General features: G+C 47.9%; 1 protein-coding gene and 4 non-coding genes across 5 annotated transcripts in view; 3 read left to right on the top strand and 2 right to left on the bottom strand.

Annotated features, from left to right (window-relative positions):
* Positions 1–2,215: 2,215 nt before the first annotated feature.
* On the top strand, positions 2,216–2,286 carry Trnag-ccc (transfer RNA glycine (anticodon CCC)). The gene has a single exon. It is a non-coding gene; the product is annotated as a tRNA-Gly (tRNA).
* A 13,597-nt stretch (positions 2,287–15,883) lies between these two features.
* On the top strand, positions 15,884–16,045 carry LOC139707505 (U1 spliceosomal RNA). Its single transcript, XR_011709061.1, has one exon. It is a non-coding gene; the product is annotated as a U1 spliceosomal RNA (small nuclear RNA).
* Positions 16,046–19,129: 3,084 nt separating this feature from the next.
* The window catches only part of LOC139707427 (collagen alpha-1(I) chain-like), a 39,496-nt gene continuing 31,868 nt past the window's right edge, over positions 19,130–26,757 (bottom strand). Inside the window, exons 8-9 of the mRNA XM_071618666.1 lie at positions 20,768–21,440; positions 19,130–19,666 (exon numbers count right to left, since the gene is read on the bottom strand). Of these exons, the coding sequence (XP_071474767.1) occupies positions 19,130–19,666; positions 20,768–21,440 (1,210 nt within the window). The remainder of the gene's footprint in view (positions 19,667–20,767; positions 21,441–26,757) is intronic.
* Trnag-ccc (transfer RNA glycine (anticodon CCC)) lies at positions 19,894–19,964 on the bottom strand. Its single transcript has one exon. It is a non-coding gene; the product is annotated as a tRNA-Gly (tRNA).
* Trnan-guu (transfer RNA asparagine (anticodon GUU)) lies at positions 21,734–21,807 on the top strand. The gene has a single exon. It is a non-coding gene; the product is annotated as a tRNA-Asn (tRNA).

The following is a 26,757-nucleotide window of genomic DNA, read 5'->3' on the forward strand; positions in this document are numbered from 1 at the left end:
AAGGCAGGAACTCCGGATGGCTAAAGAAAATCCTGTAGCATTCTACTAAGAAAACAACCTTCTGAACAATTTAGTACATTATCTCAAGGTTTTTTTGCATTTGAAATAAGCCTTAATAGTGCTCATTACTCATTAGCTTCCAGGTGTGGGAGAAACATTGTAGCTTAGTTATTGGCATTGAAAATGACCAAACATCAGGGACGCCAGTAGCATCTTTTGTCGGCTGTAGCGTCCTGGGCAGCCCCAGATGGCCCTGGGGAATGTCCCGGACTCAAACTGCTACTGGGCACAGGGAGGAAGAGCCTGCTAGACTGTGCCTCCAGGTCAGGTCTAGATTTGGGCTCCTGGCAGTGGAAGAGCCAGCTCCCCAGCCAGGAGGCGGGGAAGGGCCAGTCGCCGCCACCTCTTGGAAAATACTTGCTGCGCTATGACCAGCTTGCACACTCGGCAGCCGCCTCTCCGCTTCACGCACCCTCCGGTAACGAAAAGTATTCAGTAATAGCCTTTTGCTGCATCTTTTTTCCTGATAATCTTTCTTCTTCTGAACTTTCTTTTTCTTTCTGACTAGAGTTCCTGGGCTTCCATCAACACATGCCCTAACTATTCTTGGTTCCACTGGGGTGCCTTCTTCTCTTAGTAATTTACTTCTCACCCCTTCCATATTTTCATCACAAAGACAATACAATAGACGGAGACAAAACAAGACACAAACATACTGTGTCAATCCTCTCCATTTTCTAGAAATGGTCATTTTTCCTCTCGCCCTATCTGTCTAGGGACGAGCAGATTGCTCCCGTCCTATCTATGGATGGGCAGCTTTTTTTCGTCACTTACCCCCGAGTGTCCCGGGGCTCCCCGTACGGGCCACCATCTGCCACAGTCCGGCTGCTGCAAAATAACCGGGGGGTGACGAATAACTTGTGTACGTTGATACAGCAGCAGTAGGAGCCGTTTATTGCAGGACAGGAGCAGTATTTATACATTCCACAGAGCTTATCTAATTAGCATAAACTAGATACATCAGTCAACCAATAAGGAATCTCCACACTTAATGGCTCGCTTTTGTTACTTCTCAAACCACTCCCTCTGGCATTTTGCCAGGCACCATCCAGACTTGTTTACAAACTCTAACATGCCCCTGGCAAAATGCCAGGTGTTATTTTGACTTGTTTACAGACTCTAACAAGGAGAGAGCTCCATTACCACTCAGATGCAGAATAACCCAGGGACATACCCAAGAGTGCAGCTGGGTTCTGAAGGTCTTTGGGAAAACACCTGACATGGGTCTCAAGGTCGGGAGGATGGGCTTGGGAGGCAGTGTTACATGGTTGGGGCCTGGTGGGAATGGAGGCCCTGTGAAGACCCCTTCAAACCACCCGTGAGTTTATGGAAGGGAAAGGAAAAGAGAAAGGGAATACTGTCAGGCGAGAGAGGGTGTGGGTCCCCTCAGAGAGGAGAGGGACAGAGTGCCTCTCCTGCATTCCAGGTTTATTGTGGATCCTGAGAGTCGCACTCAGGTCCACCTCTTCACTTGTGACTGACAGTAGAATGACATCAGACTGGCACGTCCCCTCTGCCATGACAACTCTAGGTCACTTTGGCCCATGCTGACAGTTTCTAAATGGACCCGTGGCCATCAATTTTTACAGATTTTAAGATTAGAGGGAATTATCCTTTACTCCGTGAGTTCTGAGCCTCGCCTGTTGAAAGGGTCAGAAAAGCCTCCCCCTCCAGGGTAACTTGTGCTGCTCTTATGGACTTTACTTCCGGCCTGCATTTCTCCTGCAGGTATGGCAGGTAGTTCGCTGAGAAATTTGACATATCCTGGCCATGAAAGTCAGGCAGGGCTGCAGGGAAATTGCTTCTGGAAAAAGAAAGCCTGCGTGAATCAGCTCAGTGGAGCCTGTGTGTGGCATTATTCCCGTACCCTCGTGTTCCCGCCACTCGTCAGCCCCTAGCAGCCGCCACCCATGGCAGGGCAGGGGCTATATAGATTAACAAGCGAGGAAATGACCTTTCCGTAGATTCGCGGCAGATAAAGACCAGGGACCGAAAACGGGTGAATTTCTGGTGTTTTCCTGTAGCGGGTCTCCACCTGGTTGTCCAGAGCCCGCTGCAGACTTGGCTTCTTGAAGCCAGATGGTTTTCTTCATGGTGACGTCTGTATATTATTGCTTTCCACGTCACCAGTATGGAGCAAGACTTGTGACCCCAAGCATTGGTGGTTCAATGGTCGAATTCTCGCCTCCCACGCGGGAGACCCGGGTTCGATTCCCGGCCAATGCACGCCTTTTCTTAGCGCAGCTGGGAGCCCCGCTTTCGCCTTCCCTCCCCTGGTCTCCAGCGACCCGGGTCAGGAAAGACCACAAAGTCCACGACCTCAGGGTCATTTCCCAATTGTCACACAGGAAGGGATCTCGGCAGGCACAGGGCGGCTACCCAGTGTCGGTTTGCCTGTCCTCCGCTCCCTCTGTGCTCTGAAAACCCGCTCCACACTTCTTCCTTGGATCTGGAGGCTCCTGCGCACGGATTCACTTCCTGCACTTGGACACTGGGCCCCCTCTCCCTGCAGAAGGGGACCGGTAAGTGGACGCCCGAGGGCAGCGCTTCGGCACCCGGTTCGCACGCCGCGCGGGAGGCGCGGAGCCCAGACCCACTCGCGCCGCGGGTTCTTCAAGGGGCCGCCGCCGGCCGTACCACCGCCCCTTGTGTCTGGTGGCCCCGATCAAAGTCAGTCCGCGGCGTCTGGGCAAAGTTCAGGGTGGCCCAGGAGCGCAGCGAGGGGGACGCTCTTCTAACCCTCCTGCTTTCGCCCCCGACGGGCGCCCTGCCTTCTGCGCAGAGTTTGGATCCCCTGGGGCTCTGCAGCCCAGTCCCCCCCACCCCGCACGGCCTCGGGCCGCGTGGGAGGAGCCCGGGACAAGCCAAGCTGCGTCCTGTCTGTGGACCCCGCTTGTTTTCACCTTCTCTTCGCCTGCACAAGCCTGTGTGGGTCGCAGCCAGTCCAAGTGCTGCCCACTCCAGCGCACTGGCCAAGCCTTAACTCTCTTGAAAGGGCCTCAGGAAGAGCTCGGATGAAGACGCCAGGACAACAGAACTGAGTAGGCTTCTCCCCTTTCTGTGTCCTCTGTCCTGCCTCTGAAGGTCAGCCCCACGCACACCGCAGTGCATAATTGGCTCCAGTCTGCAGGGCATCTCTCCTGCCCTGCTCCTCATGCCCCTGCTCCTCCTCCTCCTCCCCTTCCTCCTCCTGACCCTGATTTTCCTGCCCTTCCCCTCCTCCTTCTCCTCCCCCTTCTCCTCCTCCTCTTGCCCAAGCTCCCCTGGCCCTCCTCAAGCTCCTCTTCCTCCTCCTGCCCTCCTACTCCCCTCCTCTTCCTCATACTCCTCTTTTCCCTGGTCCTCCTACCTGCCCTCCTCCACCAGCTCTTCCTCCTCCTCCTGCCCCTGCTCCTCTGCCCTGCTCCACTGCGGCCCTGCTCTGCTCTTCCTCCTCCTGCTCCTCCTCCTCCTGCCCCTGCTCCTCCTCGCTCCCCAGCCCCTGCTCCTCCTCCCCTTCTTTCCCCTCTTCCTCCTCCTCCCTTTCCTCGACTTGCTCCCCCTCCTCCTCCTCTTCCCCCATCCTCCTCCTCCTCCTGCCCCTCCCCTCCTCCTCCCCCTCCTCCTTCTCCTGCCCTGCTCCTCCTCCCCTTCTTTCCCCACTTCCACCTCCTCCCTTTCCTCCCCTTGCTGCCCTTGCTCCTCCTCTTCCCCCCATCCTCCTGCCCGTGCCCCTGCTCCTCCTTCCCTTCCTTACCGCCTTCTTCCTCCTGCCTTTCCTCCCCTTTCTCCCCCTCCTCCTCCTCTTCCCTCCCATCCTCCTCCTCCTGGGCCTGCACCTCCCCTCCTCCCCCTCCTTCTCCTCCTGCCCTCCTCCTCCTCCCCTTCCTTCCTGTCTTCCTCCTCCTCCCTTTCCTCCCCTTGCTCCACCTCCTGCTCCACTTCCCTCTCATCCTCCTCCTGCTGGGCCTGCACCTCCCCTCCTCCCCCTCCTCCTCCTCCTGCCCTGCTCTTCCTCCCCTTCCTTCCTGTCTTCCTCCTCCACCCTTTTCTCCCCTTGCTCCCCACTCCTGGGATTAAATCTGCTCTTCTGCTTAGAGTTCTTGAATGGAAGCTTAGATGATACTTTGGGATTTTTTCATTGTTGACGTGTGCACTCATTGCTGTGAATGCACCTGTGAGCATTGGCTTGGTTCTATTGCTGTTTATTTACTTATGTACTTAACGTCATTAGAGATTGAACCCGGAGCACTTTACCACTGGGCTACATCCTGAACCCTTTTTTCACTTTTTATTTTGAGGCAACTTCTCCCTAAATTGCTAAGGCTGTCCTGAACTTGTAGTCTTCCTGCCTCAGCCACTCAAGTGGCTGGGATTACAGGAGCACCACTGGGCCTGACTCTATTGACACACTTGTATTTTCATTGTCATGTATTACAAATATTCAATATCTCCCGAGATATTTTGTTGCATCTGTTGTAATGAAGGGTTATGTTTCATTTGCAAATTTGGTTGTTTCCAGCTACCTTTCTCCTAGAGATTTCTTGTTGAGTTTCATTGTCCTGAGAGCATGCTTTGTATGATTTCTATTGCTTTCTATCTGTTGAAGTGTGTTTTATGGGCCAAAGTGTGCAGATCGTGGTGAGTATTTCACATGAGCTAGAGAAGAACATGTTTCTTCCTTGTCGAATGAGGTGATCTATAAACCTGTGGTGGTGCTGCCAGTTCAACCTTATCCTCTTTGATTTTCTACCTGCCGGATCTGTCGACGACCGATTGAGGGAGGCTGAAGTCTCCAACTATAGCCGTGCATTTGTCTATACCTCCTTGCTCTTCTTTCAGGTTTTGCCTGACATATTCGGACACTCTCCTGTTAGAGACCCTATTATTAAGAATTGCATCATCTTCTTGGGGGAACTGACCACTTTATCATTAAGTAATATCCTTCTTTACCCCTGACGACTTTCCTTGCCCTGAATTTTTCTCTGTCTGGAATCAACATAGCTCCTCCAGTTGTCTTTCAATTAGCATGGGCCTAGTGTATCTCTCTCCTTCTCTTGGAGGCCTTGTGACCCCTCAGAACCCAAAGGCTCTCTGATCCCATTATTGGGCTGCCTGCTGTCTTTCGGTCAGGAGATCCTGGTTGGCCTTTGGGGGTGGGGTTTCTCCTGCTCCTTGGGGCTGGCTCTGCACAGCATGTGCTTCAGGGCCTGCACATTCTCAGTCCAGCTGAGCCAGGGACTTGTCCTGAAGGGCTGGCCCAGTGTTGGAGTTGGGGCCGCTGTCCACACCACTGTTGGTGGTCCTGGAGAGGATGTGGGTCTGTGGAGGGGGCTGTGGGAATGCTATCCTCTTGAATCGCACTAGGCACGTGGGCAGAAGATCTGGATTTCCTGCCCTCAGCATCCTCCCAGCTCTCAGGGAGAGAGCTCCTCTTCCATCTTACACGTTGCTTTCTCACTTTCCCTGTTTTCACTTATAATTTATCTGTGCTTCTCCACATTTAAGTAGGTTCCTTGCTGGGCATGTTGACCTATGCATTAGTTCTGTAGTCCAAGCCTCGGAGGGGGCTGACCCCGGCCGCGCCATGGTGCCCCAGGAGGCCACAAGGCTGGCGACCAGCAGGAACAGGAAGGGCAGGGCGCAGGGGGCGGCGCAGCCCAGCCCAGGTCGCCGCCTGTGGCTCCTCCCTGCTCAGGGAGGCTCCCTCTGGTAGCCATCCACCGGGCACGCCGCCCCAGACGCAGCCCAGCACTTGCCGGGCCTGGGTTCCCGCACCTTCCTTTCTGGGCGGGCGGGAGGAGGTCAGCACAGTGAGGCCGAGGCCAGGGCTTGCTGGCTCCCTGGTTTGGAGTGCAGGAAGGAAACGCATGAAGCCCGCCTTCCCTGAGGCCGGTCTGCAGGCCTGGGATGGAACAATACCCCATCTGCAAGGCACGGGCATACTGAATGGCAGAAGTCAAAGCAATTTGGGAACAGAGTGGAAAGTTTACCACCCCCACCCCCCTTCTCCATGGAAGCAGGTGCTAAGACCCTTGGGCCTTGCTTCGCTTCCTTGCTGATCACCTTAGATCAGTCTCCTTTTGTGGCATGGTCTTCCTTAACTGCCGTCCACTCTTCAACAATGTCATGTGCTGAGAGCCACCGCAGAGTCTGTATGACCCCTGGCATTTTGCCAACAGTATTGATTGACAGGGGAGGCATTACTATCCGCCTCTGCCGGAACTTTTGAGTTTTCGCACTATTTTGGGGATTTCTGGGGATTCCCCAAGAGTTCCCATTGGTTGGGGAAGTGCAGGAGGAGGGATTTCCGGGAGAGATATTTCCGGCTGGGGGTTCCTACAGGAGCCGCATGGCCTTAGGGAGGATTCCCCGGGAGCTGTGTGAAGTGTTTTCCTGCAGTTCAAAAATAAAGTTTGTTCTTGCTTCAGTGGCTCCTGATTTGTGCCTGGCCAAACTGCGGCATTTGGTGGCCCGTGCGGGGAACGTCTGAATTTTCGGGGTAAGTGAAATTGCTTGCCCCTAAGGGAAGGCGAGAGAATGGGTGACCATTTTAAAAAACAATGTGTTCTTGTTTTGATTTGTTTTGTGTTTGTTTCAAGCTGCCTATCCCTAGAATTTTCTCAGGCAGATTGGGAAAAATGGTTGGCTCAAGGTTTGAAGTTGTTCGCCCCTGAGGAAGAGATAGAAATAGACCACAAATGCACATATCAAGAAAATAGGAAAATTGATACAACGATTTTTTGTTCCGTTTTTGTTTCATTCTGTTTCGGTTTTGTTTTGTGTTATCTTATTGAGTTGTGTTATCTTTATAACAGATTAGAAATTAGTAAAAAACAAACTGAAAGAGTGTTAAGTAAATTGTTAGAGGTTCAGACCATGGAGAAAGACATTTTAGATCAAACAAAAGAGAAGGTCTCTCAAGCTAGTCAGACAGAGGAAGAAAATTTAAAGGAAGAAAGCTTAGAGGAGAAACAGCTATTAGGGAAAAAGCTACAACAGGAGGCTGCTACAAACACCGTTCCATCACCAGAGGGCGTAATTCAACCAACAGCACCCCCTATGGAGATAGCTGAGTGGCCCTCAAACCCCGTAGTTGATAGATGGGATCCTGAGACAGGACCTCAAAGATTAGCATGCCCTGTACTTGAGCATGCAGGAGGGCAGCGAATTCACCATGCTTTAGATTTCAAAACAGTGAAGCAGTTAAAGGAGGCTGTAACAACCTATGGTCCTCAAGCACCGTTCACCGTAAGCATGGTCGAATCCATTACCAACTTGGACATGACGCCAGCAGATTGGGCTAGTATGTGTAAATCTGTGCTAAATGGAGGACAATATTTGTTATGGAAGGTTGCCAATGAAGAAAACTTTACAGGGGCATGGAGATTTACAAGGTCAATTATCTAAGGTAATACAAGGAACTAATGAACCTTACACTGAATTTGTAGATAGGCTTATTCAAGCAGCTTCCAGAATTTTTGGGGATACAGAACAGGCAATGCCATTTATAAAACAACCGGCTTATGACCAAGCAAATCGTTGCTGAAGAGAGGTCATTAGACCATGAAGACATGAAGATTTAAACACATATATTAAATTATGTAGAGACATTAATGAACAAGGGCAAGTCTTAGCAGCAGTACAACAGCCTTTAGATGCCAGGCCAAAAACATGCTATAATTGTGATCAAACAGGATATTTTAAAAGGAGTTGCCCCATAGGAGGAGGGTTTAACAGAGTTAGGTATCAAAGGAATAGAATACCGGGTATTTTCCCACGATGCTGTACAGGGAAACATTGGGCTAATGAATGCCGTTCTCAAACCAACATAGAGGGTATTCCATTATCAAAAAACAGACAAGGACCAAGTGTTTACCCACGATATCGTGGAGAAAGGCATCGGGCTCCATTGTCAAAAAACGTACAGGGGGGCCCAATGCTCCGGGGCCCACGACCACAAATGTACAGGGCACTGGAGGAACCCAGAAACACCATGGAGGAACCCAGCAACACCATCAGGGTAGTGCCCAGGACACATTATCCATCAGATCTCTGATCAGACGAACCAGAGGGAGCGCAGGGTTGGACATCTGCGCCTCCGCCAGAGCAGTACTAACTCCAGAGATGGGAGTTCAAATCATTCCCACAGGAGTAAAAGGACCTCTTCCCCAAGGAACAGTAGGCTTATTGTTAGGATGCAGTTCTTCTACGCTAAAAGGACTTATGATAAGTCCCGGGGTAATTGATCCCGATTATGAAGGTGAAATAAAAATTATAGCCAGTTCTCCAAAGGGTATATCAGTTATTTCACCAGGAGATAGAATAGCACAGTTATTAATAATACCCAGGCTACATGATAAATTTTCCAGTACTGCTATAGAAAGAGGTTCCAGGGGATTAGGCTCCACAGGTGTAGATTGGGCTATGCTGTCTTTACATTTACATTCTCGCCCCATGCTAAAACTAAATATTCAAGGACATGAATTTAATGGACTACTGGATACAGGTGCAGACCTTAGCATCATATCTCGTCAAGAATGGCCAAAACATTGGCCATTACAACAAGCCACTCAAACGCTTCGAGGCCTAGGAGTGGCAACTAATCCCCATAGAAGTGAAATGGTATTAGATTGGAAGGATCCTGAAGGATGTGAAGGAACTATACAACCGTATGTATTGGATCATCTTTCTATAAATTTATGGGGACGAGATGTCCTAGATCAATTAGGTTTGACGTTAACAAATAACATCAATCCAAATGCGCCCACTATTAGGGCTAGACAAGGTTTCAGGAAAGAAAAAAGATTAGGAGAAAAAGGCATTGCAGTACCAATTCAAATAGATCAGGGAATAAATAGACATGGACTGGGTTTTCAGAAGGGGTCACTGAGGCAATAAAAATTACTTGGAAATCAGATAGACCAGTATGGGTTCCTCAGTGGCCCCTGACTAAAGAAAATGTACAAGCAGCCCATGACCTGGTCAAACAACAATTAGTGGAAGGACATATACAACCTTCCATATCTCCTTACAATACTCCCATTTTTGTCATTAAAAAGAAATCTGGTAAATGGAGATTATTGCAAGATTTAAGAGCCATTAATAATGAGATGGTTATTATGGGACCTGCTCAATCGGGGATTCCTCAATTGTCTGCTTTGCCAAAAACCTGGTACGTTTTAGCTATAGATATTAAAGATTGTTTTTTTTCAATTCCAATTCATCCTGAGGATAGTCCACATTTTGCATTTCCTATCCCTACACTGAATCATGAAGGTCCTGATCAGAGATATGAATGGAAAGTACTCCCTCAAGGGATGGCTAACAGCCCAACTATGTGTCAAATTTATGTTAACAAAGCAATCCAGCCACTTAGAAATCAAAATCCTAAACTACAAATATTTCACTATATGGATGATGTATTGTTAGCACACAAAGATAAAAACACATTGCTGGAATGTTATGCCACACTTACAAATTTATTAAAAAATTATAATCTAGAGATAGCAATAGATAAAGTACAATTAAATTTTCCAATTAATTATTTAGGAGTTCTATTATCCTCAACCATGGTCCGTCCACCAAAAATTCAAATACAAGTAGATCAACTCAAATCACTTAACGACTTTCAAAAGTTATTAGGAGACATAAATTGGATAAGGCCTTATCTAGGCATACCAACAGGAGAGTTGGGACCTTTATTTGATATCCTAAAAGGTCCATCAGATCCAAATTCACCCCGCATGTTAACGCCTGAAGCAAGAAAGGCATTAAAAATTATTGAAACATATATGGAAAATATGCATTTGGATAGAATTGATATAACTTTGCCTTTATTATTTATTGTAATACCAACAAAAGATATTCCTACAGGAGTATTTTGGCAAGAAGGTCCATTATTGTGGATACATTCTGTTCACTAAAGACCTAAGAAGAGCATACTACAGGGACACAGCTACATCGATGTTCACAGCAGGAGGATACACAGGACCTCAAATATACAAAATTACAACAGACCCACACCAAGCCACATTATCACGAAAATGCCTAACATACAGAATAAGGATAGAATTTTTAAAGACTTCTAGAGAAACACAACAGGTAACATTTAAAGGAAAACCCAAGACCCTCAACCCAGACCCTCAAAGCAAGGAGGTCTTAAATACCAATCTCTGAAAGAAAATGGATTCCAGCCAAGAAAATACCCAGAAAAAATAAGCTTCAGAATTGATGATGAAATAAAAACCTTCCATGATAAGCAAATGTTAAAGAAGTCACAACTAGAAGGTTGCACTATGAAACACATTCAAGATATTTCATGAAGAAGAAATAAAAATTAAAAGTGAAACCAGCAAAGAGAGGAACTACACTAAAAGAACAATGAGTCAATGATAAACTAATTCAAATTAAAATAAAATGACAGGGAATAAAAATCATATCTCAAGAATACTATTAAAAGTAAATGCCCTAACCTCATCAATCAAAAGATGCAGACTGGCAGATTAGATTGAAAAATAAAACCCAAGAATATGCTGTCTCCAAGAGACTCACCTTATGGGCAAAGACATCCTCAGACTGAAGGTAGAAGGATGGGAAAAAAACATAGTCACGTGGATCTCATAAACAAGCCGGGTTTTTATCCTCCTATCAGATAAAGTGGACTTCAAGCCAAAGTTAATTAGAAGGGAAGAGACAAAAAAGGACATTTGAAACAAAATAAATAATCTAAAAAATTGACAAAACAAAAAAGTGGTTCTCTGAAAAAGTAAATAAAATTGATAAATCCTTAGCCAAACTAACAAAGAGAAAGACAGAGAATATTCAAATTACTACTATTTGTGATAAAAAAGGAAATATCACAATGGACACTACTGAAATAAAATAATCTATTATTCAGAACCTATTTTGAAAATTTATACTTCTATAAAATAGAAAATCATAAAGACATAAACAAATTTCTAGAGACATATGATCAACACAAAATGAATCAGGAGGCTATAGAAAATTTAAACAGATCAATTTCAAAAGCCTACCAAGAAAGGAAAGCCCAGGACCAGATGGATTCTCAGCTGAGTTCTACCAGACCTTCAGAGAAGAACTAACACCAGTCCTCCTCAAATGATCCCAAGAAATAAAGAGGGAACCATTCCAAACTCATGCTATGAAGCTAGTATTACCCTGATACCAAACCAAACAAAGACACACCAAGGAAAGAAAATTTCAGACTAATATCCCTGATGAACATAGAGGCAAAAATTCTTAATAAAATACTAGCAAACTGCATACAAAAACATATTTAAAAGATAGTACACCACAATCCAGTGGGGTTCATCCCAGGGTTGCAAGGTTGATTCAACTTATGGAAAACAATAAGCATAATTCATCACATCAATAGACATAAATACAAGAATCACATGGTTATCTCAATAGATGCAGAAAAAGCATTTGACAGAATACAGCATCCATTCATGTTCATAACACTAGAAAAACTAGGGATAGTAGGAACACACCTCAACATTGTAAAAGCTATCCATGCTAAACTCAATGTCAACATCATTCTAAATGGAGAGAAGTTGAAAGCATTTGCTCTAAAACCTGGAACAAGACAGGGATGCCTTTTTCACTGCCTCTGCTTAACATAATCCTGGAAACTCTAGCCGGAGCAATTAGACCGAAGAAAGAAATTAAAGGGATACAAATAGAAAAGGAAAAACAAAACTAACCCTATTTGTTGATGACATGATTGTATATTTAGAAGACACAAAAATCTCCACCAGAAAACTTCTAGAGCTCACGAATGAATTCAGCAACGTAGCAGGAAATAAAATGAACACCCATAAATCAATTGTATTCCTGTACATCAGTCAATGAATTGACTGAAAGAGACATTAGGAAAACTATCCCATTCACAGTTGCCTCAAAGAAAATAAAATATTGGGAATAATATTATATATTACTATTATAGTAATGCAGCCACATCAACAAAAGAGGTGAAAGAACTCTACAATGAAAACCACAGAACACTAGAGAAATACATTGAACACTTTCGAAGATGGAAAGATCTCCCAGGCCCTCAGATAGGCAGAATTAATATTGTCAAAATGGCCATAATATCAAAAGCATGACAGATTTAATGCAATTCCTATTAAAATTCCAATGATGTTCTTAACAGAAATAGAAAAAATAGTCATGAAATTCATTTGGAAAAATAATAAGCCCAGAATAGCCAAAGCAATCCTCATCAAGAAAAGTAAAGCAATACATCAATCGATGAATTGAGTGAAAGAGAACTTAGGAAATCATACCACAGAGGTATAATAACAAAAACAGCATGGTATTGGAACCAAAACAGAATTGAAGACCAATGGTACAGAATAGAAGACACAGGGAGAAACCCACATAAATATAGTTATCTCACACTAGACAAAGGCACCATAAACATACATTGGAGAAAAGACAGCCTCTTCAACAAATGGTTCTGGGAAAACTGGAAATCCATATGTAATACAATGAAATGAGACCCCTGTCTCTCACCCTGCACAAAACTCAACCCAAGTAGATCAAGGACCTAGGTATTAGACCAGTCACCGTGCATGTGCTAGAAGAAAATGTAGACCCAAGTTTCCATCATATCAGCTTAGGAACCAACTTCTTCAACAAGACTCCTAAAGCACAAGAAGTAAAATCAAGTATCAATAAATGGGATGGTATCAAACTAAAGAACTTTCTCACAGCAAAGGAAAAATTAAGAACCTGAAGAGAGAGCCTATAGAATGAGCCATATGCACCTCAGATAGAGCATTAATCTCCAGGATATATATAAAAAACAACATAAAAAATGAATAACCTAATCAATAAATGGGGCACAGGAACTGAACAGACACTTCCCAGAAGAAGACATACAAATGGGTGATAAATATATGAAAAATGGTCAAGATCTCTAGCAATTAGAGAAATGAAAATTGAAATGACACTGAGAGTCCATCTTGCTGTAGTCAGAATGGCAATTATCAAGAGTACAAGTAACAATAAGTGTTGGCGAGGATGTGGGGGAAAAGGTACATTCATACGTTGCTGGTGGGACTGCAAATTGGTTCAAGGGCTCTGGAAAGAGTATGGAGATTCCTCCGAAAACATGGAATGGAATCACCATTTGACATTGTTATCCACTCCTCTGCATATACCCAAAGGACTTAAAATCAGCCTATTACAGCAATGCAGCCACATCAATCTTCATAGCAGCTCAATTCACAACAGCTATGGAACCAACCTAGGTGCCTTTAAAGAGATGAATCAATAAAGAAAATGTGATACATATACACAATGGAATATTACTCAGTTTTAAAGAAGAATGACATTATGGCATTTGCTGATAAAACTGGAGGCTATCATGCTAAGTGAAATAAGCCAACCCCCCCCCCAAAAACATCTTATATGCAGATGCTGACTCACAATAGGCAGGGTGGGTTGGGAGAGGAGTGTAGGTTCACTGGGTTGGACAGGGGTAAGTGGGGGAAGTGAAGGGGGAATGGGAATAGGAAAGAGAGCAGAATGAATTGGTCATAACTTTTCTATGTTCATATATGTATACCGGACCAGTGAAACCCACATCACATGCAACCACAAGAATGGAAAGTTATACTCCATATGTATGATATATCCAAATGCATACTGACATGTCATGCATAACTAAAATGAACAAAATTTAAAAAGCAAAAAGAAAGAAAAGTGAATAGACTTCCACTTTGGGGTTTCATAATATTCAAATGAATTTTGTGTGTATGAATAAAATATCCATTCACAAACTAAGTTAGCATTAAAAAGAAATTTAAAATGGGATTTATAAAACGTGTCCACAAAAAGGATTTCTTGTTAATACCTTTCTTTGTGATAGTCCCCAAACTGGAAGCAATTCAAGTGTTCTTCAAGAAGTGAATGAGGAGCCGGGCTGGGGCTCAGCGGTAGCACACTTGCCTGGCATGTGTGAGGCACTGGGTTCCATTCTCAGCACCACATATAAATAAAGACCTGTCAATAGGAGGAGGAGGAGGAGGAGGAGGAGGAGGAGGAGGAGGAGGAGGAGGAAAGAAAAAAGAAAAAAAAATAAGTGAATGAAATCTGGATGCAGTAATGCCGGCCTGTAATGCCAGTGTCTGGGGAGAGTGAGGCAGGAGGATTGCAAGTTCAAAGGCAGCCTCAGCAATTTAGCCAGGTACTAGGAAACACTGTCTCTAGATATAATGCAAAAAAAGGGCTGGGGATGTGGGTCAGTGGTTGAGTGCCCCTGGGTTGAAACCCCAGTACTTACAAAAAAAAAAAAAAAAGATTGGAAGAGAAAGAGAAACATATAAAGATGTTCTTCAGGTTAAAAAAAAAAAAAAATCCACTGACCGTGGACTGAAACCATCACAGATCCTGAAAGCTGACTAACATGATGATTTTGTTTAAGTTTCATCACTTTTCTAAGGCAGAGGATTTCGAAGGGAGAGTACAGTCCTCCTCTCTGCGCAGCAGTGATCTGCTTGCAGGAAACCCCTCAATGTAGGGTAGGCTTGCTCCTCAAGGGAGCTGCAGATTGCGAGCTGTAGAAACCACGTGTCTCGCAACTGCAGAACGCTCTGCACAGTGATGGGGCCCGCCAGGCTCCAGGCTCCTCTGCCAGCGAGAAGGAAGTCGCCTTCCCACCCTGCGGTGGTCGGACGCATCCTCTCCCTGGAGCCCAGCTGGCTGCGCACAGAGGCCTGCAGACCGCGGGCGAGGACCTCCACGCCAGCGCTCGCTGGAGGGGTCCGGCTTTGTGCCCAGCTCGGACCCGGAGTGAGATTTCCCGGAGTCACCTCCACAGCGGCTGTCACCGCGACCTTCGGTGTCCACGGGGACACGTGGGAGCCAGGCTGCTTTTATTCTAGGCGGTCACTGGTCGGCTCTTGACCGCCTGGAATAAAAGCAGCGTGTCCTCGAGCAAAGGCCCAGACGTCCACCCTCCGAGTGCGAGGCGCTCCCCCGGCGGAGCTGACGCGTCGTGCTGAGAGCGCCCCGGGCTTTCTCGGGGGTGGTGGCCGCCGCCTTCTCAGCGCAGGAGGGTCCGCCGACAGGGCTGGTGCCGGGGTCCTTTGTGGGGTCCCTCGGAGGGCCTCCCATCTCCCTCTAAGCCGCGGTCCCTGCCTCGGTGGCCAGTTCCCCTGCTGAGCGGGGATTGCTGCACCGCCTCGTTTTCCTTCTTGGCCTTTCCACGTTTCCACTGCCCAGGGGAAGTCCTGTCCGACCCGAGTGGACTTCCTCGGTCCTGGGCCACCGGACCCGGGCCCGCCGGGAAGAGACAAAGGGTCACCGAGGAGGGGCGGTGCCAGGGAGCCGTTTCTCCTTCACATCCTGGGCCGCAGGTCGGGGTTGGGGAGAGAAGTTCTATTACCAAGAACCCACGTTCGGGGAGAAGGGGCGCCGCGCACCGCCCGAGCCCCCGGCGGGACCCGAGTTAAGCAGGGAGCGGCCGCGCACTTCCCGCAGCGGCTGCGGGGGCGCGTTTCGGCCGAATGGACCGCTGAGGGCAGGGAGCGGCGGAGGGACCGAAGGCGGGGCTCAGGTCCGGGGCGGGGCTCCTTCTGTGACGTCATCACAGGGGCGGGCCTATGTAGATAAGGGGGCGCGGGGGCTGCTGAGCGGGCACCTGCAGCACAAAGGCCATCCAGTTGCTGTGCTGTGGGAGCAAGCGCACGGCTCTAAGCAGGGTCCACTCGCTGTGCGTGAGGACTAAGGAGGCCCGGGATTGCGGCTGTGCAGTGACCGTGTGTGTACAGTTGAGGGCAAGGGAGGCTGTGCTGCGAGGGCAGGCGAGCGAGTCATACTTACCTGGCAGGGGAGATACCATGATCAGGAAGGTGGTTTTCCCAGAGCGAGGCTTCTCCATTGCACTGCGGAGGTGCTGACCCCTGCGATTTCCCCAAATGTGGGAAACTCGACTGCGTAATTTGTGGTAGTGGGGACTGCGTTCGCGCTCTCCCTGGCAAGTTTGTTGCTTAAAAGAAGATCACAGCTCTTAAGGTGATGTATATCCTGCAGCACTAACCTCTGTTGTTCTTGGTGAGATTTTGCTAGAACATTGAGATTGAAAATTGCTTTCTAGCAAGCTAAGGAGAGTGTCGTTTTGTTTTGAATTGTAAAAGGCTTTTTCCTACCAAAGCAGATACTTTTCTGCAAGAAGGTTTTTACACACCCCACCTTTCCTCCCATTTACTGAAGGTGGGTCTGGGTTGACCAACCGTTCTGAAGAAAGTCCCCAGTGGTATGTGCTGGCTGCTGTCGGTTGGTCATTCTCTCTCGTAAATGACTGACGATCTCATTCTCCTATTGGTTTCTGTAGTTCTATTGAATAGAAATTACCTGGCCTGAAGGAGGACACTCTTCCAAGGCGCGTTCTCTACCACACTGGTCCCCCTCCCTTGGTACCTCTGGGACTAATTCCAAGACCTTCAAGCTCCCAGATGGTCCTGATAAGACACCCAAGTGGATTAAGGTGGAGCGCGGCCCTCTCTCCACATCCCCCCCCCCCAAAAAAAAAAAAAAAAATAACAACACCAGCACCCCAAACCTAGATGCACGGGGTTACCAGAGGAGTATTCAGAACACTGCAAGTACAGGTCTGGAGGTCCACAGACTGATCTAGTTTGATGAAAAGCCTTCTCTTCTCTCCAACAGCGTGGAGATTTCCTTCCTCATGTAAGATTCCTGGACCACGACAGGTCAACTCTTAGCGCCTTACTGAGAATACTTGAGTTTTAAAGTGTCTAGGAATTTCCTTTTCTCAAGGCTGTTTTCACTACTAAGGCTCTAGATCCTTGATGGAGGAGCTTCTGAACAAAAGCAGCCTTCCAATGCAGCCACTGGGCGGGAGTAGCACAGAGTGTGGGATTGGGTTCCTTAGAGTCTTAGGAATGTGAAGAATGAAATCCACTGGGCGGGGGCGGGGGCGGGGGCGGGGGCGGGGGGGGGCGGTGACAGCAAAGTAACAGGATTTATTGAGTAGTAGAAAGAAGATGGAGCTCACAAAGGGAGGGGGTCCCAAGAGAGGCATACCAGAAAATGGCTATTATCTAGTGGTTTTTGTGAATCTACATGATCTATTTGAGCTAGCCCCCAACCAATCCTGAGTAAGACATTCCGTGTCCATGGCCTCCTCACCTGTTCTTTGATCCAGTCAGGTTACTCTGTGTCCCTTTGTGATGGGGGTCTGGGACCAGACAGCAGGTGTCTTACCACTTAGTTTGTTTTTGTTTCATTTTTTCTCTGCTAACCCAGAAGTAGGCCTGGCCTGGATGAAGCCTGCCTTGTGTCTGTGGTTTCTCAACCCTGCTGAATAAAAACCTGACCTGAAGGAGTCCAACTCTCCTACCTGCCCATTTTTACCCTTTCTCCTGCCTCGCTTGGATACTGTCAGACAAACTGACATTACTACATTAGGTTTTGTCTCCCTTTGGGAAGCTCATTCTTTTGGTCCTAGATCAACCAGTGGCCCGTGGGCTGGCTCTATGAGTGTGCTATGCCTCAATTTTGCAAATGTCTTATGAAAAAAGAATATTAAGTACTTCGTGGATTTGTTGCATGACTCAAATGTGATGATCTAGTGCAGCCTGCATTAAACCTAGGCTGGAAAGAAACAATCTCCAAGCTAAGTTCTCTCCCTTAATTATGAAATACAAAAGAAAAGTGCATAGGATTCTTGTTAGCTGCATAGTGGGCTGGACACTGGACCCCCGTCTGTCTGCTTCCTTATCACGTGTTTGCCTCAAGGCTGAGCACTCAGCCCCATTCAGAGCTGAACACTCAGCCCACTCAAGGCTGAGCACTCAGGCCCATTCAAGGGTGAGCACCCAGCCCCACTCAAGGATGAACACTCAGCTCCCACTCAGGGGTGAACACTGCGCTCCCACTCAAAGGTGAGCACTCAGCCCCACTCAAGGGTGAACACTCCGCTCCCACTCAGGGGTGAACACTCAGCTCCCACTCAGGGGTGAGCACTCAGCCCCACTCAATGGTGAACACTCAGCCCTCAGCCCTCTGGTGAAATGGAAATCCACATCTGACCCCTGCCCCCCTCCCTCTCCCCCTTTCTCTCTCTCTCTCTCTCTCTCTCTCTCTCTCTCTCTCTCTCTCTCTCCCCTGTCAATCAGACACCACCGCAATAAAGACCTCTTGGTTGTTCTGAGTGTCCTGGTCACTTTCCTTTCACTTCTGCTTTCACAACATTTGAATGAGTTTGTATTTTTGAAGAAAACCATACACTACGGAGCCCAACAAATAATCACTAACAGAAAGACAGCTGGAGACCCCGAATTGGGTGATTAAAAACACACTGAAGTATAACAGATGCATCAAAATAACATTTCAAGAGAAATTAAATATTTTGGACTAACAATATAAATACAATCTATAGAAATTTATCAATAGAATCACAGCAGTATATACAAAAGGAGACATAGTCTACTTAAGTATTCATGTATTTAAAACTGGAATCAACAACTCAAAAGCTTGTAAACAAAGCACCAAGTCTAGGTAGTTTTTTATTTTTTAATTAACTCTACTAATTAGGACAGGAGGAGAGAGAGAGAGAGAGAGAGAGAGAGAGAGAGAGAGGGGCCAGTGTGTGTGTGTGATACCAATTCCCTGTACAATTTCTTCCAGAAAATTTAAATCAAGGGACAACTTAACTATTTTATGAGGCAAGTTCTAGTTCAGTACCAAAACCAACAAATGACCGGGGGTGTTGAAATAATCTGGGTTGCTGCCCAGGTTTTCAGAATCAACCCTGGAGGGAGTTAGGAGCAAGAAGGAAACTGAGCCTGCAGGATTTTATAGGAGGGGGAGGAGGATGTACAGGAGAAGAGGGAGGAGGAGGGGAGGAGGAGGAGGAGGAGGGGGAGGAGGAGTGGGGGGGGGGAGAGGGGGAACCAGGGCAGGAGGTAGAGGAGGAGAAGGATCAGGGGCAGGAGGAGCAGGGCAGGAGGAGGGGCACAGGGGGCTGGCGCAGGAGGAGGAGGGGGGGGGCAGGAGGAGCAGGGCAGGAGAGCTTCCCCGCAGACTGGAGCCAATTCTACTCAGTTCTGTTGTCCTGGCATCTCCCTCTGAGCTCTTCCCGAGGCCTTTTCATGAGAGTAAAGGACCGGTGGCCCTTGGCCAGTGCGCTGGAGTGGGCAGCACTTGGACTGGCTGCGAAGAGCGGGTGAAAACAGGCGGGGTCCACAGACAGGACGCAGCTTGGCTCGTCCCGGGCTCCTCCCACGCCGCCCGAGGCCGTGGGGGGGGGGGGGCTGGGCTGCAGAGCTCCAGGGGATCCAAACTCTGCGCAGAAGGCAGGGCGCCCGTCGGGGGGCGAAAGCAGGAGGGCTAGAAGGGCGTCCCCCTCGCCGCGCTCCTGGGCCACCCTGAATTTTGCCCAGACGCCGCGGACTGACTTTGATCGGGGCCACCAGGCACAGGGGCGGCTGTCCGGCCGGCGGCGGCCCCGCGCAGAACCCGCGAAGCGAGTGGGTCTGGGCTCCCCGCCTCCCGGTCCCGTGGCCCTGCCATCGGGCGTTCCCTTCCGGGTCCCCTTCTGCACGGAGAACGGCCCAGTGATCTGTCCAGTGCCCTGTCCAAGTGCAGGAAGTGAATCCGTGCGCAGGAGCCTCCAGATCCGAGGAAAAAGGGTGGCGCGGTTTCGACAGTCTCAGCCTGTGACTGGCGAGGTCCCGTCCTGTGTGGCAATTGGGAAATGACACTGAAGTCGTGGGCTTTGTGGTCTTTATGACCAGGGTTTGCTGGAGACCAGGGGAGAGAAGGCGAAAGCAGGGCCCCCAGCTGCGCTAAGAAAAGGCGTGCATTGGCCGGGAATCGAACCCGGGTCTCCCGCGTGGGAGGCGAGAATTCTACCACTGAACCACCAATGCCCCACATTCTCATAATATCATGGGCCATCTCAGTAAAATTTGGAGACGCGCTTCCCAACCTTACAATAGACGTGCTGCGCCCTTTGAAAGAAGCGATCCCCCTCACCCCAGATAATACATTAAAAGGGGCTCCATGGACTTTCCAGGATGAAGGAAATTTTGTATCACTTCATCTAAGAGATGGTTACTTCTTGTCAAAAGTCCTGTGCTCCCTCACTGAAGATCCCTGCGCTTTAGCCTGTGTTACACTGGAGTCATTTACTGTTAGCAAAATAAATGCTAAAAATTGCTGGCGCTGGGCTGGTGCTAGAGCGGAGCCTGGCACGTGTGAGGCGCTGGGTCCGGTCCGCAGCACCACACAGAGATCAGTACAGTTACAGTGGACACGCGTTAGACTTGACCTAAAATATCCAGGTAGCCTTGAATCTCTCTTCTCACTTCTGATTTGGTTTTAGAAAGGCCCCACTGAGGTTGCAAACCCGAACCAGAACAAGCTGGTTGGCACCTTCGGACGATCCAGGGGCAGCGCCTCACTTTTTGAGGCTTGCGCTTTGGGGAGGACTGGCCCTGTCACCTCTCGGGCAGGGAAAGGACCGCTCCAACCTGTCCTCTAGGCCGAGGCGGGATACGCACGTAGGCTTTCCTTTCCCAGACCCGGAGAACTCTGGAGCCCAGGCAAGTGTCGCCCTGGCGTCCAGGTAAGTGGCCCAGGGCCGCGGAGGTCAGAGTGGATGGAAAGAAAAGGGAGGCCACGTCCGCGGAGGGCCCTGCGCTCGGGGATCCCGACCGAAGCTGCTGCAGACTGCGCGGAGCGCTGTCCTTGGTGTGCTACGCCGAAGCGCGCGAGACGCCGCGGGGCGGCTCCTCCGCGTCCTGTCCAGGCCGAGGAGCTGGAATAGGCGACAGCTCTGCGAGGACGGCCGCAGGGCGTCGCCTTTACCGCGCGTTCCCGCCTCTGCTTTCCCCTTTCTTCTCTCTCGGCTGCGGTGGGAACCGATTCCGTCTCGCAGCGTCGGCCCTAGGCGCGTCGACGCGCACCTCGGCCCACTCCCGTCGCGGGGTGCAGCGCCACGCCGCCGCTCCCCGCTGGCCGCCGCCTCTGAGGCCACCCGCTCCCGGCGCGGCCACTCGCCCACCCCAGCCCCGGAAGCTCTGGCTGGGACCGCGCAGGCCGTGCGCAGGGCTTCCCGGCCTCCCGGGGTTACCGGGAGACCACCGCGAGGGGAGCCTTCTAACAAGAACCTCGCCTTTGCCGAACTCTGGGAAATCCGCCCTCGGGTTCTTCGGGGGACTCCTACGTGACGACGTCCATGGCTTAATCCAGCAAGTCCTAAGGGAGCGCCCGAGGAGGGCCGAGTCCGGGAGTCGGCGAGGGGACCCAGGACCACGTCCTCGACCTCTGCCGTCGTGGAGCCCCACCGATGCACACAGAAATCCGAAATGCAGGGGCGAGCGACCGGTCGTGTGGGCACAGGACTTTCCCAGGGTGATCGTGGCGCAAAGAACAGACAAGGCCACCGCTAGGACCCACCCGGCGTCTCCGCGGGCTGCGACTCCTGAGACGGGGTGACTTAGCGCCGGGCCAGGGCCTTTCCGCGGCCCTTCTGGCTCCGAATCCCGCAGTCGCCAAGTCTCCTAGGCGACAAACACCGCGATTCACGCTGTGAATCCCTGGATGCTCTTGGCTTTGGAACTTGGTCGGGCACCCTGCAAACCCTAGGGCGCGTCGTCATTCCTCCCCACCAACTAGAGAGGGGACTGTGGACTGCGTCTCTGTGGCGCAATCGGTTAGCGCGTTCGGCTGTTAACCGGAAGGCTGATGGTTCGAGCCCACCCAGGGACGCCAGCGAGCTCTTTAGCCTCCTTCCTGCTCTCACGCAGCGGGACACTTACAGAGCACGACCTCCTCCTGCCACAGTCATGCCACCAGGCCTTCCTACAATATCTGATGGCATAGCGGTCTGGCACCTGAGACACTTAGACATTGACAGGAGGCCAGGCCAGGACGACCAAGGCGAACCCTTTCATCAGCAACCTGAGATAGACATCAGTATCCTGTCTCCACTGGGAACCTGGATTTGGGGATTACTCTGTCTATATACTATTGCCACCTTCATCAGATTTTCGATCCTCTTTTTTTATTTTATTTTATTTTTTATTTTTAATTTTTTAAGCCTGTCTTCCTTAGTGTGTGCTATCACTGAGAGTCTAGCAGGTGCAGTGCTTAGCCAAGGGGCTTTCCATCAGAAGGTCCCAGTCGACATGACACATACACATATTCCGTCGCGTTTTCTGAATAGCTGAACTTCCTGGATGCTTTAAAGTCCTCCAATAACTAGTTGTTTTCTGTGGTGGCCTAGTCAGGGCTGCAGAACTCTGCCCAAGTGACCACAGCTTTCTGACAAGCCACCTATCCAAAGGAAGTGTGTTAGTCAGCTTTACATTGCTCTGACAAAATACCTGAGAAATCAACTTAGAGAAGGAGACATTTATCTTTGGCTCCGAGTTTCAGAGGTTCCAGTTCATAGTTGCTTGGGCCCATCATTGTTGGCTTATGGTGAGGAAGAAGGCCATCCCAGTGGGAAACGCTTGACAGAGCAGAACTCTTCACCCCAAGGGTGCTGGGAAGCAGAAAGAATGAGAGTATTAAGAAGGGTCAGAGACGAAACATACCCTTCCAGGGCATGCTTCTCTGGCTAACTCCTGGTTCCGCCACCTCCCAATGTCCATTTAATCCTGGACCTACCAATGGATTAACCAGAGCCCTCGTGATCCAGTTGCTTCTCAAAAGCCCCACGTCTGAACGTTGCTGCCCTGGGGACCAGGAGTTTAACCCAGATCCCAGCTACAACAGGAGGAATATCTTGGTACTTCTAGCCATGGTTTTCCTCCTCACCATTCCTCTCTTCTTCATAAATATGGGTTTGGGTACATGACAGCACCAGTGCTCCCTCCTGTACAATGCAATGAATTAGCATCCACATAAGTGTCTATTTTTCTTTAACAGAAGTAGACATGGCTTTCAAATTAGCCCATCCAGTCCACATCATTGGCGCCAAGAGAATCCTGCCCCCTGTAACAGGTACCTGAGGGCAGTTGGATGTCTTTCCTCAGCTCTCCTCAATATTTGAACTCTTGGATTTTACATACTTCGTGTGGTTAATGAACAGGGAATTTGTCTCTCTCTTCTCTTGTCATCAAATGATGAATGCAGGTTACAGCTCTCGCGATCTGATCATTCCATCTCCTGCTCACACAGGAGCTTTGGGGATTCCCCATCTCCAAGCCATAAGAGGACTTGAACTTGGCCATCACTTCTCCTGGATCTCCAGCTGGCTGACTTGTCATCTAGGACTTTTGGTCTCCATAATCATGTGAGCCAATTCCTTTCAGTAAGTTTCTCTATACATATCATATTTGGACCTTCTTGGGTTTGTTCTCTGAAGAACCCAGACCAAACACAGAATTTGCAGCAGTTTTGTTCACCATACTTTTGAAAAAGGAAAAGAAAAGAAGAAATTGTGGACAGTTCTCAAGAGTAAGGATCGTGTTCAACATTTCCTTCAAGACAAAGTGCTAAAATTATTTTATTGAACCTATTTCAGTAAAATAGTTTTAGCCTTAGTGTCTTCTTTCTTGTTTATTTGTTTGTTTATTTATTTATTTATTGGGCTGGGGATGGACCCCAGGGCCTGTGCATAACCTTAGTGTTTTCTCATCAAAGTTCAAATCAAAGAGAAATATACTTATATTTTATTTGGCGAATGCATTTTAAACGTAATTCAGATATAATCTTAAGAACTCATAAGAGAGATCCCCTGTGGCTTCTTTCCCAGTTTGCTCCAATTGTAACTTCATGGTAATATTTGAAAAATGGTGTGGCGGGAGTTAGACATGCTTATACCATAGAACCAGGATATAGCCATTGGCACAACCAAGTTACACAACGTCTTCATCACCACAAAAATCAATCACCTTTGTAATGGCTCTCTTCAGGACCGCTTCTCCTTTCCTCTTTAAACTCTGGCTACCACTGATCAGTTTCCATTCCTGTAACTTATTCATTTAATCAATGGTAGGTGAAGGGAATCCTATACACAGCCCCTGGAACTACTGTTTTTCACTTAGTGAATTTCTCTGGAGAGTCATTCCAGTTGCTGCGTCAACAAGTTGTTCTTTTTGTATTTCAGTAGCTGCACACTTTGCCTTGCTGCAGATAAATTTGTCTACCCATTCGCCCAGAAAAGGTTATCCACATTTTTCTCTTTTTGGGAGATATTAAGAATAAAGTTGCTATAAACTATAATACACAGGTTATTTGTGTGAACATAAGTGCTTATCTCTCTGTGATAAATACTGGAATGAAATTCTTAGGTCCTACGGCAGATCCATGTTTACCTTTAAAAACAGACCATAAAAATATTTCCTAGAGTGGCTGTAACATTTGGCATTCACACCAGCAATATAGGTGTGATCCAGGCTTCCTTGAATTCTTGCTAGCCATTGATGGTGTCATGCTTATTTTGGTTTTTGGTATTTTGTTTGGTTTGTTTTAGTGCCGGGGATTGAAACCTGGGGGAATCAGCCACTCAGCCACATCCCCAGCCCTATTTTGTATTTTATTTAGGCACAGGGTCTCACTGAGTTGCTTAGTGCCTTGCCATTGCTGTGTCTGGCTTTGAACTAGCAATCCTCCTGTCTCAGTCTCCAGAGCCACTAAGATTAATATGTTTTTTTTTTTTTAATGAGGACATCCTGATTGGTGTGTACTGATATCTATTTAATTATCAGATCCTTAGTGGCTGATGATGTTAGGACTTCACCAGTGAATCTGGGCTTGAGGGAGGGCACAATTCAGCTCATGATAATATGCATTCTGTTACTGCAGAGGATTCTAAAATTGTCAATTAATTTCTGCTGATGGATTGTGTTGTTGGGGTTCCTGTATCCTTGCTGATTCTGATGGGTTGTTGTATATGTTGTTGAAGATACTGAAGTCTGAAAGGAAAGTGACCACAACACTTGGAGCAACCAAGAGATCTTTATTGCAGCAGTGCAAAAGAGGGGAGAGGGAGGGAGGGAGGGAGGGAGAGAGAGGGGGGCGAGGAAGGAGAGAGCAAGACCAAGAGAGCAAGACCAAGAGCAAGAGAGAAAGAAAGAGCCAGAGCAAGAGAGGGGCCAGGCAGGAGGGAGTTTTTATAGCCCAAATGTAATGGGGTCTCTGGGTCTGCAAGCTGCCTTGTTGGCATACAGTGAGTGGATCATACAGTAGTGTCATCGTCTGCCTTCAGGGAGATGGGGCAGAGGTCATTTGTGGGTTTCCAGACGGGTGGGGGTCGAGTGTTCAGCCTTGAGTGGGGTCGAGTGTTCAGAATTGACGCAAACAGGTGATAAAGGACCAGACAGAGGGGGGTTAAAGTGCGTGGGCTATCCTGCAGCTAAAGTTTGTTCAGCCTGCCCTGCAGACAACTTAGTTCAGCCTGTCCTGCACCTAACAAAATATCCAATTGTAATTGTGAAATGCTCTATGTCTCTGTTCATTTCCATCCGTTTTTGTTGCATATGCACGTATGCCTTCTGTTATTTTTTAAAATACTCTTTTAGTTGTTAATGGACTTTCATTTTTATTTATTTATTTATACGTGGTGCTGAGAATTGAACCAGGTGCCTCACACATGCTAGGTAAGCACACTACTGCTGAGCCATCAGCCCAGTCCCTCTGTTGGGGTTTTTGTTGGTTTGACCCTTTTATCATTGTGTAATGTCCCTGTGGGTCACTCTATCTGATCTTAATACATCCAGTGCTGCTTTCCTTTGCTTAATGTCTGCAGGCATGGTATATCTCTGTCCATCCATTCTTTCCTACCTGCCTATATCATTATATTTGACATTAGTTTCTTTGTAACCAGAATATACTTGCTTCATGTCTCTTAATCCACTCCTCTAATCCTTCTTTGAACGGATGTATTCAGACCATTGACATTTAACGTACTTTTTGAAATGAGCGGACTTACATCTACCATTTTTTGTTCACTTTCTGTTTGTAACGTTTCATTTGTTTTCTGGGACCATATTCTTTTCCTTGCCTCTCTGTGGTGGCTGCAATATATTTTAGAATTACACATTGCTGTATCCATAGTGTTTTTGATAAGATTGGTTTATATAGCAGTTTAGGTTTCTGTCTATATAGAGAGACACAGTACATCAGTGTCATTATTTTACCAGTTCAAGTGAGCTACAGAAAACTTACATGCCTTTTATATGTCTTTACCCTCCCTGTTTAAAGTCTCATTATTTTGAACACTCCCTTGACATAAATGTAGAACCATGCCAAACAGTGTATGAATTTTTCTTAAACCATCAAACATAATTCAGGGAACTCAAGAGAAGGAAATGTGGTGTTGATTATTTTCCTCCTTTCTTTCTGACGTCTCAGATTGCCTTCTATTATTTCCTTTCTGTTTGGAGAGCTCCTAGGGGCCATTCTTTTATGGTAGAAGGGTGGGTGACAGGTTCCCTTGGTTCCTCAATGTGACAACTTCTGATTTCCGTTCAATTGCTCAAGGTGCTTATTGCTGTGGAGGAGCGTGGCTTGACCCTTGTTTCCTGGGTTCTTGAAACTTTGTGCCACTTAATTCTGTCTCCACGTTTTCTGATGAGCACTCCACTGTCATCAGAATTAGTTTCACCCTGTAGATAATTTGTTATCCTTCTGTTTTTCTTTGTAGGTAGTTTCTTTGTCTTTAGTTTTTAAAAGTTGGATTGCTATGCATCTTGTCATAAAGTTCTTTTG

This window comes from Marmota flaviventris, chromosome 10 (genome assembly GCF_047511675.1).
Source record: "Marmota flaviventris isolate mMarFla1 chromosome 10, mMarFla1.hap1, whole genome shotgun sequence".
NCBI classification, from domain to species: Eukaryota; Metazoa; Chordata; class Mammalia; order Rodentia; family Sciuridae; genus Marmota; species Marmota flaviventris.